Source organism: Hippichthys cyanospilos, chromosome 11, assembly GCF_059441005.1.
Source record: "Hippichthys cyanospilos isolate Australia breed blue-spotted pipefish chromosome 11, RoL_Hcya_1.0, whole genome shotgun sequence".
NCBI classification, from domain to species: Eukaryota; Metazoa; Chordata; class Actinopteri; order Syngnathiformes; family Syngnathidae; genus Hippichthys; species Hippichthys cyanospilos.
The window spans coordinates 14,030,625-14,045,410 of NC_142379.1; the positions used below are offsets into that span (position 1 = coordinate 14,030,625).

A 14,786-nucleotide genomic window follows, 5' to 3' on the forward strand; every position below is an offset into this window, starting at 1 on the left:
ATATATATATATAATTATATTTAAACAAATGTTTGTGCGACATGATTGAGTTACCGCCACAAATTACCACTTTTGTGCTCGTTTATCTGCAATTGTCTGAAAACCAGTTCAGGCTGTCCCCTGCCTACTGCCCAAAGATGGCTGGGTTGAGCACCAGCAAGACAGCAACCCTAGTGAGGATAAGAGCCTGTGGATGGATGGGTGGATGGATGGATGGATGGATGGATGGATGGATGGATGGATGGATGGATGGATGGATGGAATTCATGGATGTTAATTCATTCGGAATGCCATGTAAATAAAATATAAAGTATGAAAAGATGAAACTTTAAGATAAAAATGGATAAAAATAATGTTTCAATAAATTGAAGAAAAAATAAAAACAAAACTGCGTCAAACCTTTAAAATATCATAAATATTTATTGATTTGAGCATGTATTTAATTTATTTATTATTTCTACATATACATTTATCCTCTTAATTTATATTTTGTGTAGCCAAATGGATTTTAGATAGAAAATCCATGATCAAGCTTTTTAGTCACCATTAGGCCACAACGCCAAAAGGCAAACCTATTGCAACAATTTTATGCTATAAATCCCACACATAGCAACATTAAAACAAAGAAACTTAGGCAGAAGATGCTTCAGGAATAAAATGTATATGAGCTTTTCCCGCCGGAGTTTTCTGAATGCTGCTGCTTATGTCTGTTCAACTGCATTGCAGAGACATTCCAGTCTAAAATAATGGAACACTGAACAAGTGAGTGGTGTGCATTAGTGGTAATTTGATGGTCAAAAATGCTATGTTTGTTTTATTCTGCTGTTCACCGCAGTTCAATAAGTCTCCACCTCCTTCCTTTCCTCCCACCACAGAGCAATACCTTCTTTTCGCCTCTGCTTTATTCCTCTTCCCCTTCATCCTTTCGGCTGCTTGTCTCTTCCTTCACCCTCCCGCTCTCACCTCCTCTTAGCAGCGGCGTGACTTCCTGAGTCAGCTAGCTTTACCAGTGAGTGGATGCTGCTACTGGAGATGCCATATCCCGCAGAGGAGTGCGTGCGTACTTGTCTGTGATTGTGCGTGCGTGCGTGTGTGTGTTTGTGCATGCGTGTTTGACTATGAGTGGACACAGATGGGAGAGTGGCTGAGTCAGAGAGGCTGCCTTCCTCTCATCACCATCCTTCCCTCCTCTGCTGCCATGGAGCTCCGGCAGGCGGAATCGCAGCAGAGTCTGCAAAACGGCCTGAGGTAACACCGTGTGTGAGTGTGATAGAAGATTTGGGTCGAAATGTGTTAAGCACAAACATCTGTACTAGCCTGCATGCAGCCTTTTATATCCTTGTGGGCCTTTGCAGTAATTTGCACTGCCCTTCTGGATTATTTGTGGATCAACTGCTGGAGGTCCAGTGGGTGCAGAACATTTCCTTGTTTGTCATTGTGTTTATTTTCATGATGGCATCAAAACGCCTTATAATGATCAAATGATCTAAATAGCAATGAGAGTCTCTGCATTTAAATGATACACAATCACAACAAATATGTTTTTTTTTTAAATGAAAAACCCTTTTAAAACATTCTCCTTTGTGTTTCTCACAGCAAATCATCTACTGACTTCAAATACTTTATCATAAAAGCTTGTATTATAACCACTCCGAACAAGTAGTAACTAGCAGCGTCAGTGTTTTTCAAAAGTAGTGAATGCTAACAACAAGGCTAGCAGTAAGCACTCACTCCTGTGAGATCACAGGGTCACTGTTTTTTTTTTAAGTCAATTCACGCATTTAGTTTTTAGAAAATTACCTGATGAGCGATGAGTTAACACTTGACCCTTCAAAATAGCAAAAAAAAAAAAAAAAGATTAAAAAACACTTCTTTTAAGGAAATTGGATGACCTGTAATTTTTAGGGCATGGATTCTTTGCTCTTTTTTTTTTTTTTTTTTTTTTTTGGTGCAGGTTGACATTGGCACAGGATTCGGGGAAACTCTTAAAAGAAAGGAACATTTATTTGGTACATTTCTCATGCCCTTTTTCCTTTTAGTAGCCAGTGTTGTATAGCCACAACAGAATCTAAATATTGTAACCTGTGCATCTATCCATTATTCTACATTCAACAGAATAATAACTGCTCAACCACTACCAATCTGGAACAATACCAACTGACCTACGGTAATCAATTTAGTCTTGTATACAAATGTATACATTTTTCTGAAAAACTAGATTACCTGTAGTTCATTTTTATTTCAAAAGGTGTTGCTCCAATCATTTTTTCTTATGTAAAATATCCCTTGGCTCACAAAGATTTGCGAAGTAGTGTAGTTGCCTGTATTAAATAACAAACGCAATCTCTCCCTACAGGTAGTTTTTTGTGTGTTGTACAAACATGGGTAATGTTTGCAAGAGAAGGTGGTCATCAGGCTCCCAGGCCCTGGTCTTTCTTCACACACTGGCCTTATCTTGGGCAGGTGATATATGCTCTTACTTGACTGCTGTCATGCATGTCAAACATAAATGCTCTTCCTTGATCTATATGACAAGTTAAAACATTTTGAATAATTGATTTTTTTTCTGTGTGGTTCCAAACACATGATACATAAAGTATGATGTCTTGGTGAGGCATGAAGCACATCACACATTTGTTGAATGCTTTGACTAATCCTATCATCTTTGGTTAAAGCTTTCTAAATTATTAGGATCTTTTTTCACGGGTACTAGATTTGTTTTCACAGATACTAGATTTTTTTTTTCCCCACCAGAATTAGTTTGCTACATTAATCCCTGGGTGTCTGGGCATTTTTCACTAACCTGGCCTTATCATCACCTAACTTGGACTGGACATACTTTTGACCCCTCAAAATGTTCAGTGGCATCAGCCCTATCCATACATATCTAATTTTCTTTTGGAGGGGAACGTACCTATATGTTTAAAAATGTGCTAAAAGAAAAATGAACTATACTGTATGTTTATATATTCATGACATTGGAATAGGAATATCTATTATGTCATAATTAGAGTATCATAACTTATGAAGTTTTTTTTTTTTTTTATGGCATTTTGGTAGTCCAGGCTAAGCCAATCGTCAAAGTCATTGAAAAGCTTGCAAATGTCATAAGTTGGCGCCACCCAGTTGTTTTGGGTGTCAACACAAAAATTTCTATTACGCCCAGTTCGCAAGTTGTCGTTGAAAGGATGAATGCAAAAATCGCTGGAAATGCATGATAAAGCATTGAGTTTCCAATATGTCCAAAACTGACAATATTTCCAATTTTGAATGTCAGTAAATGAGCCCACCATGGGTTAAATTTGTACCTCTCATCCTTCCATTTGCAAGCATTTAGAAGGGTGGCGTATTGAAAATCATCATGTTTTGACAATCTATGAGATATTTTAGCCTCCCAATGTTTTTTTTTGGTATGCTTTTCCTTTGATGTCACACATCAAAAACATCAAAGTTGGGTCAAAATTTCCACCGGGTGTTAATATAGCACTCAAAATTTGCATGCATAATTAAACCTTAGAGTATGTATCTAAAAATCATGAATCCATCCCTCATTGAATATTTATTTTACTTCAGATAAAAGGAAAAGGAAAAAACAATCAACTTTCTGTACCCACAGGTGCTGTTGAACCCGCCCCCACAATAAATGGACATCGTCAAACAGTGATAACATTAAGAGAAAACATGACACGCAGGTTCAACTGTCATTCAGATGGTTGGCACACACCTGTGCCTACTTTGCTTTCCTGGTACTTAAATGGCGAGCGGCAGAAGACAGTCTCTCCCAAAGGGGGGCAGGTGAGGAAGCGGCATAAAGACTCTGAGCTCACGAGATTGGGAGCCAATCACAACAGCACATTCTCACTGCGGGCCAGAAAATGGGACAGAGAGCTGGTGTGTGTGGCACTCAACCCCAAATCGGGGGAGAGCTACAATGCTACAGTCACACTCAATGTTCAATGTAAGTGTTATCTACATATTTCCTTCCTCTGCTACAATGTATTTATTTGATGTATCTATTTTAAGCATTAGAACAGCACCTCTCACATCCATTATTTCCTTCTAGACCAGGTATGAGCAAACTAAGGCCTGGGGGGCATATGCTGCCTGCTAAGCTTGAACTTTTAAGAAATTAACAATCAGAGGAGAGTCATTACAATAAATAGTTTAATACATGAGACTTGGAAAACACTGTTGTAATGCTTTTGTTCATTTTCTATTGAAATCAAAGCACATTTTTTCCAGATATCCCATTTTTTTTTCTTTTATGGGGTGGATTATCAAAACAGTCCATCCATCCCCTGCTGGTCTGGCCCTTTTTTCAAATTTTAGAACCCTTTACGGCTCTCGAGGCAAAGACTTTGCCCACTCCTGTTCTAGAATCAGCTTCAAAAGTGATCAGCAATAATAACAAAAAAAAGTTTGTTACCCCTGCCAAGCACTAAACTAGTTTGTTTTTTACTTGTCAAACTAACACAATAACAACTACAAAACAAATTCTTCTACCTCTACTGTAAAAAATTGCAGTATCCCATTCTGTGCGTACTTGGGTTGGGAGTGAAATCCCATCTGACCTTCGTGAGGTACACCATAGACAATTGTAGTCAGGACACATTTTCCCCTATGTATATACCTGTTGACAATTTAAAGGCTTCAATTAAATCTATAATGCATGAGTTTGGGATGGAAACTCCAAACAAGCATGGGGAGATTTGCAAACCACACAAGTCAGCTGAAACTTTTGAATGGCTCTTTTTCGTGAGCAGTATGCCAATGAAAAGCCTTCGAAGAGGCCCATCACCTCTCAAACACGATCAATGAAAGATACAATCATGCTTGACCAACTCCAGGAACTATTCATGAGAAGCCAAAGAACATGAAGTTGCAACTTTGGCTGATTAATACATACAGATTGGCATTGTTGCCTACTTTAGGCCCATATCTCTTCTGTTACATTATTGACTGAGGTAAAGGCTAAAGAATGCTATCGTTTCTATTTGTAACCCTTTGCTCTATTTTGTAGTTCAGCCTGAGATCGTCAGGGTCAGCGCACACTCCAGTGAAACCTCCGACCTCGGCCTTTTGTTAGTCCTCTTTGCACTGGTTCAGTCCAACCCGCCTGCTACCTTCACCTTCGCCGACCAGTCTGGTCTACTGGTCGCTAACGCTTCAGACATTCTCATCCTCGACTCGCACGGCTACCCCTGGCTGACCAATCACACACTGAAAGTCTCTGTGACTGGCCTATCAGGAAATCTCTCGCTGAATGCCAGCAACAGTGTGGGCACGACGCAAAGCAACCTCACCCTGGCAGGTCGTTGACTGGCGGTAATCGGGACCAACGTTCACTAACATAGGCGGTTTTTGAAAGTCTTTCTTGTCTCTTCTCCAGAATTGCTGCAGTCTCGTGTGGAAGTGCCGATGCTGGGGATCGTAACTGGAGGATCAATGGCCTTTATGGCCCTTCTTATCCTCAGCCTGATAGTCCTCTGCCTCATGCAAAAAACAACGAGCAAGTCCATTGGTAACAAGTCCCTTGTATGTTTGTAACAATGCTGTAGCAGTGGAACCTAATTTATTTTGTGTTACAGATGAGCCAGTGGAGATTCTGATGACTAAGAAAAGGTAACATAGACGACAGGTGTCAAACTCAAGGCCTGGGGGCCAGATCCGGCCGCCACATCATTTTATGTGGCCCACAAAATACTAATTATGGCTTCAAGTTTCTGACTAAAAAAACAAATTTGCAAGTTGTCTTCAACTTTTAAAACGTTTTGGAAACCAAGCATTTTTTGTTTCCAATACCCCTTTTAAATGTTTTTCTTCAACTGTCCTCTAATTTCAATTCTAAGTAATTTTTTAAAGATCATACTGTACTTAAAATGCATTTGACTTTACAGTCATAACAGCCCCCCGATAGAAACAGTAACCTCAATGAGGCCCACGATAAAAATGAGTTTGACACCCCTGTGCTAGCCCATCATTCCCCGCCTCAAATTTATCGTTGATAGAATATGAGCATAATGCCATTTTACAACCCTTATTAACTCATTCCATCCCAAAGACATACTTTATTTTTTTAAAAAAAAACAGACTTTCAATCCCATGTACTGCTTTACATTTCTTTGGATTTTATTCAAGTGTTAGGCTAAAGGAGGCCGCAAAATTGGCTGATACGAAAGGAAATTAAGTACTCAAATAATCCATTACTTTTGGTAATAAAGCACGAAAATAATTGATTATTTAAATTGAAATTCAAATTTAAAATACACCTGCTGGTTTCTCTGGTTGTATTAATGCAAGCTCATAAAACTTGGAAAGCATTTGATGAGACTACATGTGGACAACCACATTTGTCAGCAGGGGGCAGAGATGTGATGTGGCATAAAGTCACTATTCAAATCTGAATCAGTCTCACGTTTTTTCCAGACAATACTCATGAATTGAAGGCACTGACTGCCCTGCTGCCCACATGTTGTCTCAACAAATATGTTTCCCAGCTTTTGTAATCTTGTTTTAATACAAGTGATGCGTCTCAGCACCGCGGGTACACTTAAAAGAGATGGGCTATTCGTGTTCCTTCATGAATATGTTGTGTACTTGCATCAGACCATATGAACTACACTACATTTAGTGTATTACCTGCACAGTGAATCAACCAACCTGAAAGCAGAGCGATATTACATCCCCAGAGAGAACATGTCACTTCCTTCCAATATGCAGCTCAATGACCTCAGCACTTTAAAAAAGGGTAAGTCTTGCCTCAAGTCTCTTGGGTTCAATTCCAACTCACTCATGAACATGTTCAACAGATTAAGATGGAGAATGTTTCATTTCCAAGACTTTTGCATGGAACAGTATAAAACATTTTGGACATTATGGACTAAGGGCCCCCTTTTCATTTGATTTTGATTGGTTATTTCGGAATGCAGCCACATCCCAATAATAAGAGTGTGAACACTTGTGCAATCAAATTATTCAGCTGTAGTTTTTACTTCGCCTGCCAAAGCCATTTTTTTTTTTTTTATTATTATCATTGTTTATTGTTCAAATTTATGGTCAAAAAGTCTAAAATAATTGGTTGTTCTTTGAGCAGAGGTGTGTAAACTTTATACCTATCTTTTGGGATGTCACCTATATTTACACATTTCCTATGAAGTATAATTGAATAGTTTAAAACAGTGGTTCTTAAATGGGGGTACTTGTACCCCTGGGGCTACTTGAAGGAACGTCATGGGCTACCCCCGATTTATATAAAACAAACAAACAAACAAACACAAAAATCCTTTAAAAATAACTACAGTATTGAATACATTTTTTTCAGGAAAGTCTACGTTCATAAAACACATTTTATGTTCAGAAAGTTATTCGACTTCATTTTTGTAAAAAGCCAGATTCTCCCCCATACTATAATAGTTAGAACCTTCTTGTTAGGTGCCACCTCTCGTTACCTGTCAAGTTACTTGTTGATTTACTTTTGTGAACGCATCTCTATTATGATACCAAAAGAGGACACATTAAGTTGAATATTTTTTCTGTGGACAAATATTTATTTATAATGATTTCTTTTTGAGAACAGGTCTGACACTTTGTTGATTATTTTTTGTGGAAAAGTATTTATTTATAATTAAGTTATTTCTTTTTGACAACAGATTTCTTCTATGATACAAAAAAAAGACACTTTTTGATAATTATTTTGTGAACCAATACATATGAAGTTTCTAGGAGCCTAAAATTGAATAAATCAGACACCGATGGCATGTTTTAAGTCTTCTTTTTTATATTTTAACCGAACAATGCTTTGCACTGCTTAAAGGGGCACTTGGCTAAAAAGATATTTCACAGGCGGTACACCACTGAAAAAAGGTTGAGAACCACTGGTTTGAAATATGCAACTATACAACTGAACTATCACCATTGAGTCGATCTACTTTCACGAAAATGATTTTCCATCAAACTCTACAACTTGCTTACGCTGTTTTTTTTTTTTTGCTCCATTGCTCATACATGCTTTTCAAAGCACGAGAGAACATCCAGCAAATCAGTGTGGGTGAGAAGCAAAAAGATGAGGAGGAGGAAGATCTGTCTTTGGCCTATGCTGCCAGAGGTCAGGTGCCTCATTTGCATTTACTACGCTCATATTTCAAAGTGTGGTTGTAATATAAACAAATAGAATTATGCTAATTTCTTTAATTGTCCAGTCTTGTTCTCCTGCCACTGCTAGGCTTCGCCAGATATCCAATGGTGGGGTACATCTACAAGGTCAACAGCACGAGTAGTGAGGAGATCTGGCTCTGACTTTCAAGGGCAACTCAAGAGCTATACAACTGCATGCATGACTATTTGACCAGAGACTCTGCCATTTGTCATCAAACATTTGTCCTTGATACAGTCGTCAAGATGGCTCGCACAATTGTCCAATTGTCATTGGATCACACAAGGCTTCAACAACTGTATCGACAAAATGTGTGTGATGTCCTGAAATTATGTATTTCAACGCCATCTATAACCATTTTCTTGTAGTATTCTCTTACCTGGTCTTATAAAAGGAATGCATTTGTTCTGCTATGCACACTCCAGAATGGTAATACCGTGTGAGATTTTACAAATTGTTTCGATGCGAAAATGAATTTATTTCTAAAACCATATATAAAAATATCATGCACTGTATGACAGTTTACATGTGAATACCTATACAATATGTGTATGCATATAAAACACTCAAAGTCAACATGGGACTGTTCATTTAGACTGTGGTTCTAATCACATCCGCAGGGAGGTGCTAAAAATATTTTTCTGGTTGGGACCGTCGGTGATCTGCGCTGAAACGTTCAAGTCGAGCTTTTGAGGCTTTTGTACTGTTAAGCTTCATGATTACGTTGTGTATGAACAGCATTTCTAAAGCCAGAACAACAACTGCAGAATCATATTGCTTGTTTGATTTCCATGATATGTACATGAATGTGTGTGTGTGTGTGTGTGCGTGTGTGTGTGTGTGTGTGTGTGTGTGTGCGTGTGTGTGTGTGTGTGTGTGTGTGTGTGTGTGTGTGAGTAAAGACCACCAGGTGCTGTCTCACTGGGTTTGATGCAGCCGTTCAGACAGGAAGCTGCATTGTGCTGTGTGTGGGTGAACGTTTAAGCTTCCTGCAACATCTCTGATGCACTTGGGAGGGAAAATGCAGTTTGCCAGAGAAGCAACAGGAGAATAATATTTGAAAGTGCTTATTTGGTTTAAATTGTAAATGTGTAATTTGTAGACGGTTCCCGCCGAATGTCAAGCGACTAACCAACTTTGCCTCGCTGTTTCACAAATCAAATAAGCAGTGCTGACGCAGTAGGTTGACTCAAAAGTTACATTTAGTATTTTTTTGTTTGTTTGTTTTTTGTTTTGTTTTACTGTTCTACATTCTACATTGTAGTACTTGCTCCTGCTTCCAGACCCGAAGTCCCACCAGACCCACCGAAGTCCATAGTGACACTATCTCGTTTGCTCTTTCAGGGAGAACACAGCAAGCAGTTTAACAGGAAACCAAGCAGTCAATCAATGTACTTTTAGTACCTCTGATTGGCTGGATTTGTGGCACATTCGTAAAGTGTGTGCCACACTGAGCACGCAGAGGACACAATTCGAGGAAGCGGAGAACTAGATGTTGCGCGAAACTTATCACTATATGTGAAACTGTCAAAACTTAAAAACAAAAGGAAATTTAAAATTTTGTGTCCACAAAGTTTTATTAAGTCCACCAAGAGCAGGCAAGCTTTAACTACATTGGACGCTAAATCACAAATCGCTGATTAATATAAGAATGTCATTTTATTAATTTACCATTAATTAGGTATGAACAAAATAAAATGACAAAATCATATGAAAAAATATATCAATAAAATGCTTGCACTTCTTTCTTTCCTCAATAAGACTTCAAATGACTATTTGGCTATTACAACTGTCTATTAACTCCATGTACACTTTCACTCACAGTCAACAGACGCCCACAACTGTTGATTGTGAAGGCCTCGGACAGATTTCATACAGCCTGGCAACACAAGTTAGCTGGATTATGATTGGCTAAAAACTCTAACCTAAAACATTAACATTGGAAAGAGCTTAACTAAATGGATATAATAAGACACAAAGAGAATATATATATATATATATATATATATATATATATATATATATATATATATATATATATATATATATATATATATATAGGGAAAAAAAAGACTTTTATTGTAATTATGATAATGATGTCAGGTTATCGAGAAGGCCTTGCTGGCTCTGATGGCCCACCACTGCATTGCGTCCACCATTAAGTACTGAAGTAGAAGTGCAGAAGCGTGTGTAAAACTCTAATAAAAAAGTAAAAGTATTGGTTACACTTTTTACTTGAGTAACTGTAAAACAAAGACTAAAAAGTACAAAGATATTTTTTCACCGTCAATCATTTAAGGCCTCATTTTAGGCCTCCCTCAAAAACTGTCCACATATGTACCAGACAAAATGAAAACAAATATATCTCTTCATATAGAAACATTTCTCTCAAGTGCTCGCCCAGAGAATAAAAACACTCACTGCACACTAGGGATGTGCAAAAATATTTTGGGGAGCCAGCAGCCAGCGCGAAATTGAGTAGCAACAGTAAAAACCCATTCAGATGAAGGTTGGATGTTGTGGTAAATCAAAACAGAGAACAACGATTTGCAAATTATGTTCCGTCTATATTCAATTGAATACTCTGTGAAGGCAAAACTTTAATGATATGTATTTACTGAAAAATACATAACATTTTTTCAGTAAAAACCGAATCGTTAACTTTGAATTTTATGGCTGCAACACATTTCAAATAAGCTGAGTTAAGTTCACCAGTGTATCCCATCACCTTTCCTTTTAAAATAACAGTTCATAAATGGAAACTAAGGACACTGTTGAAGCTTTGTAGATGAAATTATGTCCTGTTTTGGCTTGATATCCAGACTCAAATATTCACCGGTCTGGTGTCTTTGTTGATGCAATTTAGGTTTCATAATGCACAAAACAATTTCAAGGGGCAGGCCAGTTTGCCTGAAGTAATGTGCAGAATGCAATTTGGCATCATCTTGCTGAAATAAGTAGGTACATCTATGATAAAGACATTGCTTGGATGGCAACATAATTATGTTTCTGTGCCTCCCAGATGTGCAAGTTACCCATTTCATTAGGGTTAGGGTTGCTGGCTTTTGAACTTTGTGTGGTTAGTTCTGTTCCACTCCGGCTCGGGGGACATGATGGCCACGCTTTAAAAGCAATTCAAAATGTGGACTCGTCAGACCACAGAACAATTTCCCACTTTGCGTCAGTTCATGTTAGATGACCTTGGCCCACAGGAGCTGGTGTTTCTGAGTGATGTTGTAAATATCTACTCAACAAAGCATTTGTTCTTGCACTTCTTGTGTGGAGCTTCAAATGTAACACTATCAGCATTGCATCGTTGTCCACTTGCTCAGGTTCTCCATTTCAACTCAACCGCTGGAGGCATATGGCCACCCACACCGAGTTGCTCAGTTGTTTGCTTCTTTAATGTGTGAGGAGTGTGGATCTCGACCTGTTCCATATGTCAAGTGTCAAGAGATAATGTCTCTTGTGAATTGGTGCTATTTGAAGGGAATAAACAACGTGAACTGAATTCCATCACAGTATACTGTAGCAGTGTATCACTGCAGTATGGTGAGTGGTAGTGTGTGTGTGTGTGTGCAATCTTTAAAGTTTTCCCTCTTAGATAAAGAACAAAATTGAAATGTATTTCAATTGCCATTGTATATTAAAACAAACAATCAAACAAACAAATAAATAAATACATACATAAATGCATGGGGTTTTGTTTTTATATTATTTGAAATGTTGAAAAACACAGTGAAGCAGAGTGAAGGAGTCACACTCACTTCCTACTCCCACTCACACAGTTCAAGACAGAGACAAGAAATAAGAAGAAAAAGTGACAGCACCAGGAGCACGACTGATTTAAATTTTATGGTCGGTATATTTATCTCGATCTTGTATTGTGTTTGCCTTACTTAGCTTTCTGTTTAGATTGGCCTTGATGTCCAGTACATGTATGCATTTCAACCAAATATTTATTCAAAATTTATATCACTTGCTTGTCCACAATTTTACTGCAAACAGTGAAGGTAGTTTTTGTAGGCTTTTTAGTTAATATTATATTTCAACACTGGGCAATGACACTTTCTTCTGTGCTCTCAATGATGAAAACATCTCACTCTTTTATAACCAGCACAACTCAGACGACACAATGAATAGCTACACCGTTATACCTTCTTTTTTGGTTGTTTGGACACTGACTGGTAAGAGTTTACTATTCTGTCATCATATGCGTTTGGAGAAAAGTAATCTTAATGAGGCACTCGGTATATTCTTTTCAAATGATCTTTCAGAGACTGTGCGGTGTGCTGAAGATACGTCTAGAGGTGAGTTTCTTTTTAACTGTCATTTAACGAAAATACACCATTTCATAACGGGTTAGGATTTCATTCATGTTTTATATTCTTCACAGGATCGACCACAGAGTTACAAGTGATACCCGGACCTGGGGAAATAACGATTTTGTGTGGTGGAAGCAAATTTGTGTCAAAAGATAGTAAAAATGTAACTTTCCCTTTAAAATACAAAGATGAGCTTTCTGGAGAATACATCTGCATGGATCAAGCGGGACAACAAACTGGAGAGAAAATCTTTGTGAAATTCAGATGTAAGTACTCACACCAGCGTCTTTGCTCCAACATTTTGATTTGTGTTTCTACTTTTTATTTTCACTTGTTTATTTTATTTCACAGTTGAAAGAAAAAAAAACTGCGAACACGCACATCCTCCGGAGCTGCTCAGCCGCAATTCATGCTCATGCATGATAACGCATGATTATTTTTGTGCATCATTATCTGTTTTAATCCAAAATATGTATTTTAAGAACAAATCAGAAAAACAAGATCATGGGAACTTTCCATTATTTCATGCAACTTAAGGAAAAATGCTATATTGTGATATATTGGGGGCTAAAAATTATGTTATTTGACTTTATCGTTTTCAATTTTCAACAATGTGTTTACTGCTATTATGAGAAACTAGGACCGGGATGGTATGCATAGCAAAAGTCTACATCTTGTTAACTGTTTCTAGGATACTAAGCATGATTTTTTTCCTAGCTGGTCCGCTTGAGGATTGATTTTCCTCCATGCAGCTCCTGAGCTAAAATGAGTTTGATACCGCTGATATAGGGCCTCTATCCATTCTTTGTTCTTCTATTTGAAATGTTCATGATGTTTTTGAAAAAGAAAAATATTAGATGAGTATTTGCATTGAACACACTTGTGTTTGGTTTTGTCCAGCCTGCGATAACTGCGTGGAGCTTGACCTGGTGTCCATATCAAGTCTAGCTGTTGGAAATTTGATGGCCACCGTTGTGCTGGGAGTGGCTGTCTATCTTGTTGCATCACAGGCTCATGCCTATGAAATCATGTCTCAACGCAGAGGTAATGTCATCAATCAGTTTTTGTTTCAAACATTTATATCGGATGGTATATATAGGATAGTATAGGATTTATAGGATGATAAATTCAGCTTTTGGGAAGTGAAAAGTGTTAATTATCTAATTTAGAAAGACTGAACACTGTTGACACCAGCAAGCCAGCAATCCTAGTGAGGATAAATGGGTATAGAAAATGGATGAATGAATGAATGGATGGATGGATAAACACCGTTGATATTCTTTGACCTTCCTGATGTATACTACTTATGTGTATTTTCTCTTTCAGGCCCAGATAGAAAACATCTTATTCAACATGAGACACCAAGGAGAGTCTTAAATGATGACTACCAAGAGGTAAACTAACTCATAAAAACTAAATAAATACACAATTTTCTTGTTACAAAATGAATAACAACTGATGTTCATGTCTCTTTCTTCCTTCAGCTAAGATACAAAAGCGGTCATAGAGAAATATACAATGCTCTCTCGGACCATTGATGGAATGCTGGCATATCCAAATAAAATTGTGGGCTTTGTTGAAACTCGGCATCAGTTCCTGAGCACATACTGTATATATGTGTCTTTCTTTTTTTGTATGTCTGTAGCAAACAGTTTCATACCTGCTTTTGCTTTTCTTGTGTAGTGATGTCAATAAACATAATAGATACAAGACTTGATGTTACAGTATAACATAATTACATAACATAACATAATAATTCACCCAAATGTGAATAAGTACTATAGAGTTCGAATGCAACATAAAAAAAAAAAAAATTATCGCTGTATTATCGCTGCTAATGTGTGTGTGTGTTGTGTGAGTGTGTGTGTGTGCTGGAGCCAGGTTTGTACCTTTATGAGTTCAATGAATGAAAATGAATGAAAATTCATTAAAAGCGTTCAAAAATGTCTGTTTCTAGTATCGATTCCAACATGCAAAAGTCTTGTGGGTTTTGTGTCTCATCCCATCCCTTGTTTCAACAAGCCAATTTTTTGGAATACTTAAAGTACCTCTCATTCTAGGTTGTACTTGATCTACATCCTTGACGTGCAAGTGAGAGGGTTTTGGCTTTTCATAGTATGATGCAAAAAAAAAAAATGTCTCATCTACCCTTCATTGAAGGATTTTTCATGAGCTAACGATTCACAGTAGAGACCTTATATTTTAAATGTCTATCGACAAGTGTAACTTATACATTTTTCAAGAAATTCTGTGATGGTCAAGTGATTTTCATAAATTTGATGAAATCACACGGAATGACCCAATAATAA

General features: G+C 37.6%; 2 protein-coding genes across 5 annotated transcripts; both read left to right on the forward strand.

Moving 5' to 3' along the window:
• The first annotated feature begins 788 nt into the window (after positions 1–788).
• On the forward strand, positions 789–8,728 carry tmem25 (transmembrane protein 25). 2 transcript variants are annotated; one of them, XM_088428492.1, is made up of 9 exons: positions 789–1,248; positions 2,357–2,463; positions 3,617–3,958; positions 5,021–5,311; positions 5,390–5,521; positions 5,589–5,622; positions 6,648–6,748; positions 8,018–8,104; positions 8,222–8,728. In XM_088428492.1, exons 2-9 carry the CDS (start codon positions 2,382–2,384, stop codon positions 8,293–8,295), a joined length of 1,143 nt encoding a protein of 380 aa, XP_088284618.1. In that variant the 5' UTR covers positions 789–1,248; positions 2,357–2,381; the 3' UTR covers positions 8,296–8,728. The 2 variants fall into 2 exon arrangements, with proteins under 2 accessions (XP_088284618.1, XP_088284619.1); XM_088428493.1 differs by lacking the exon at positions 2,357–2,463.
• A 3,190-nt stretch (positions 8,729–11,918) lies between these two features.
• On the forward strand, positions 11,919–14,294 carry LOC148416079 (uncharacterized). 3 transcript variants are annotated; one of them, XM_088427967.1, is made up of 7 exons: positions 11,919–12,010; positions 12,270–12,339; positions 12,430–12,462; positions 12,549–12,743; positions 13,378–13,521; positions 13,804–13,871; positions 13,962–14,294. In XM_088427967.1, exons 1-7 carry the CDS (start codon positions 12,008–12,010, stop codon positions 14,013–14,015), a joined length of 567 nt encoding a protein of 188 aa, XP_088284093.1. In that variant the 5' UTR covers positions 11,919–12,007; the 3' UTR covers positions 14,016–14,294. The 3 variants fall into 3 exon arrangements, with proteins under 3 accessions (XP_088284093.1, XP_088284091.1, XP_088284092.1); XM_088427965.1 differs by having other exon boundaries at positions 12,270–12,462; XM_088427966.1 differs by lacking the exon at positions 11,919–12,010 and having other exon boundaries at positions 12,018–12,462.
• Positions 14,295–14,786: the final 492 nt, after the last annotated feature.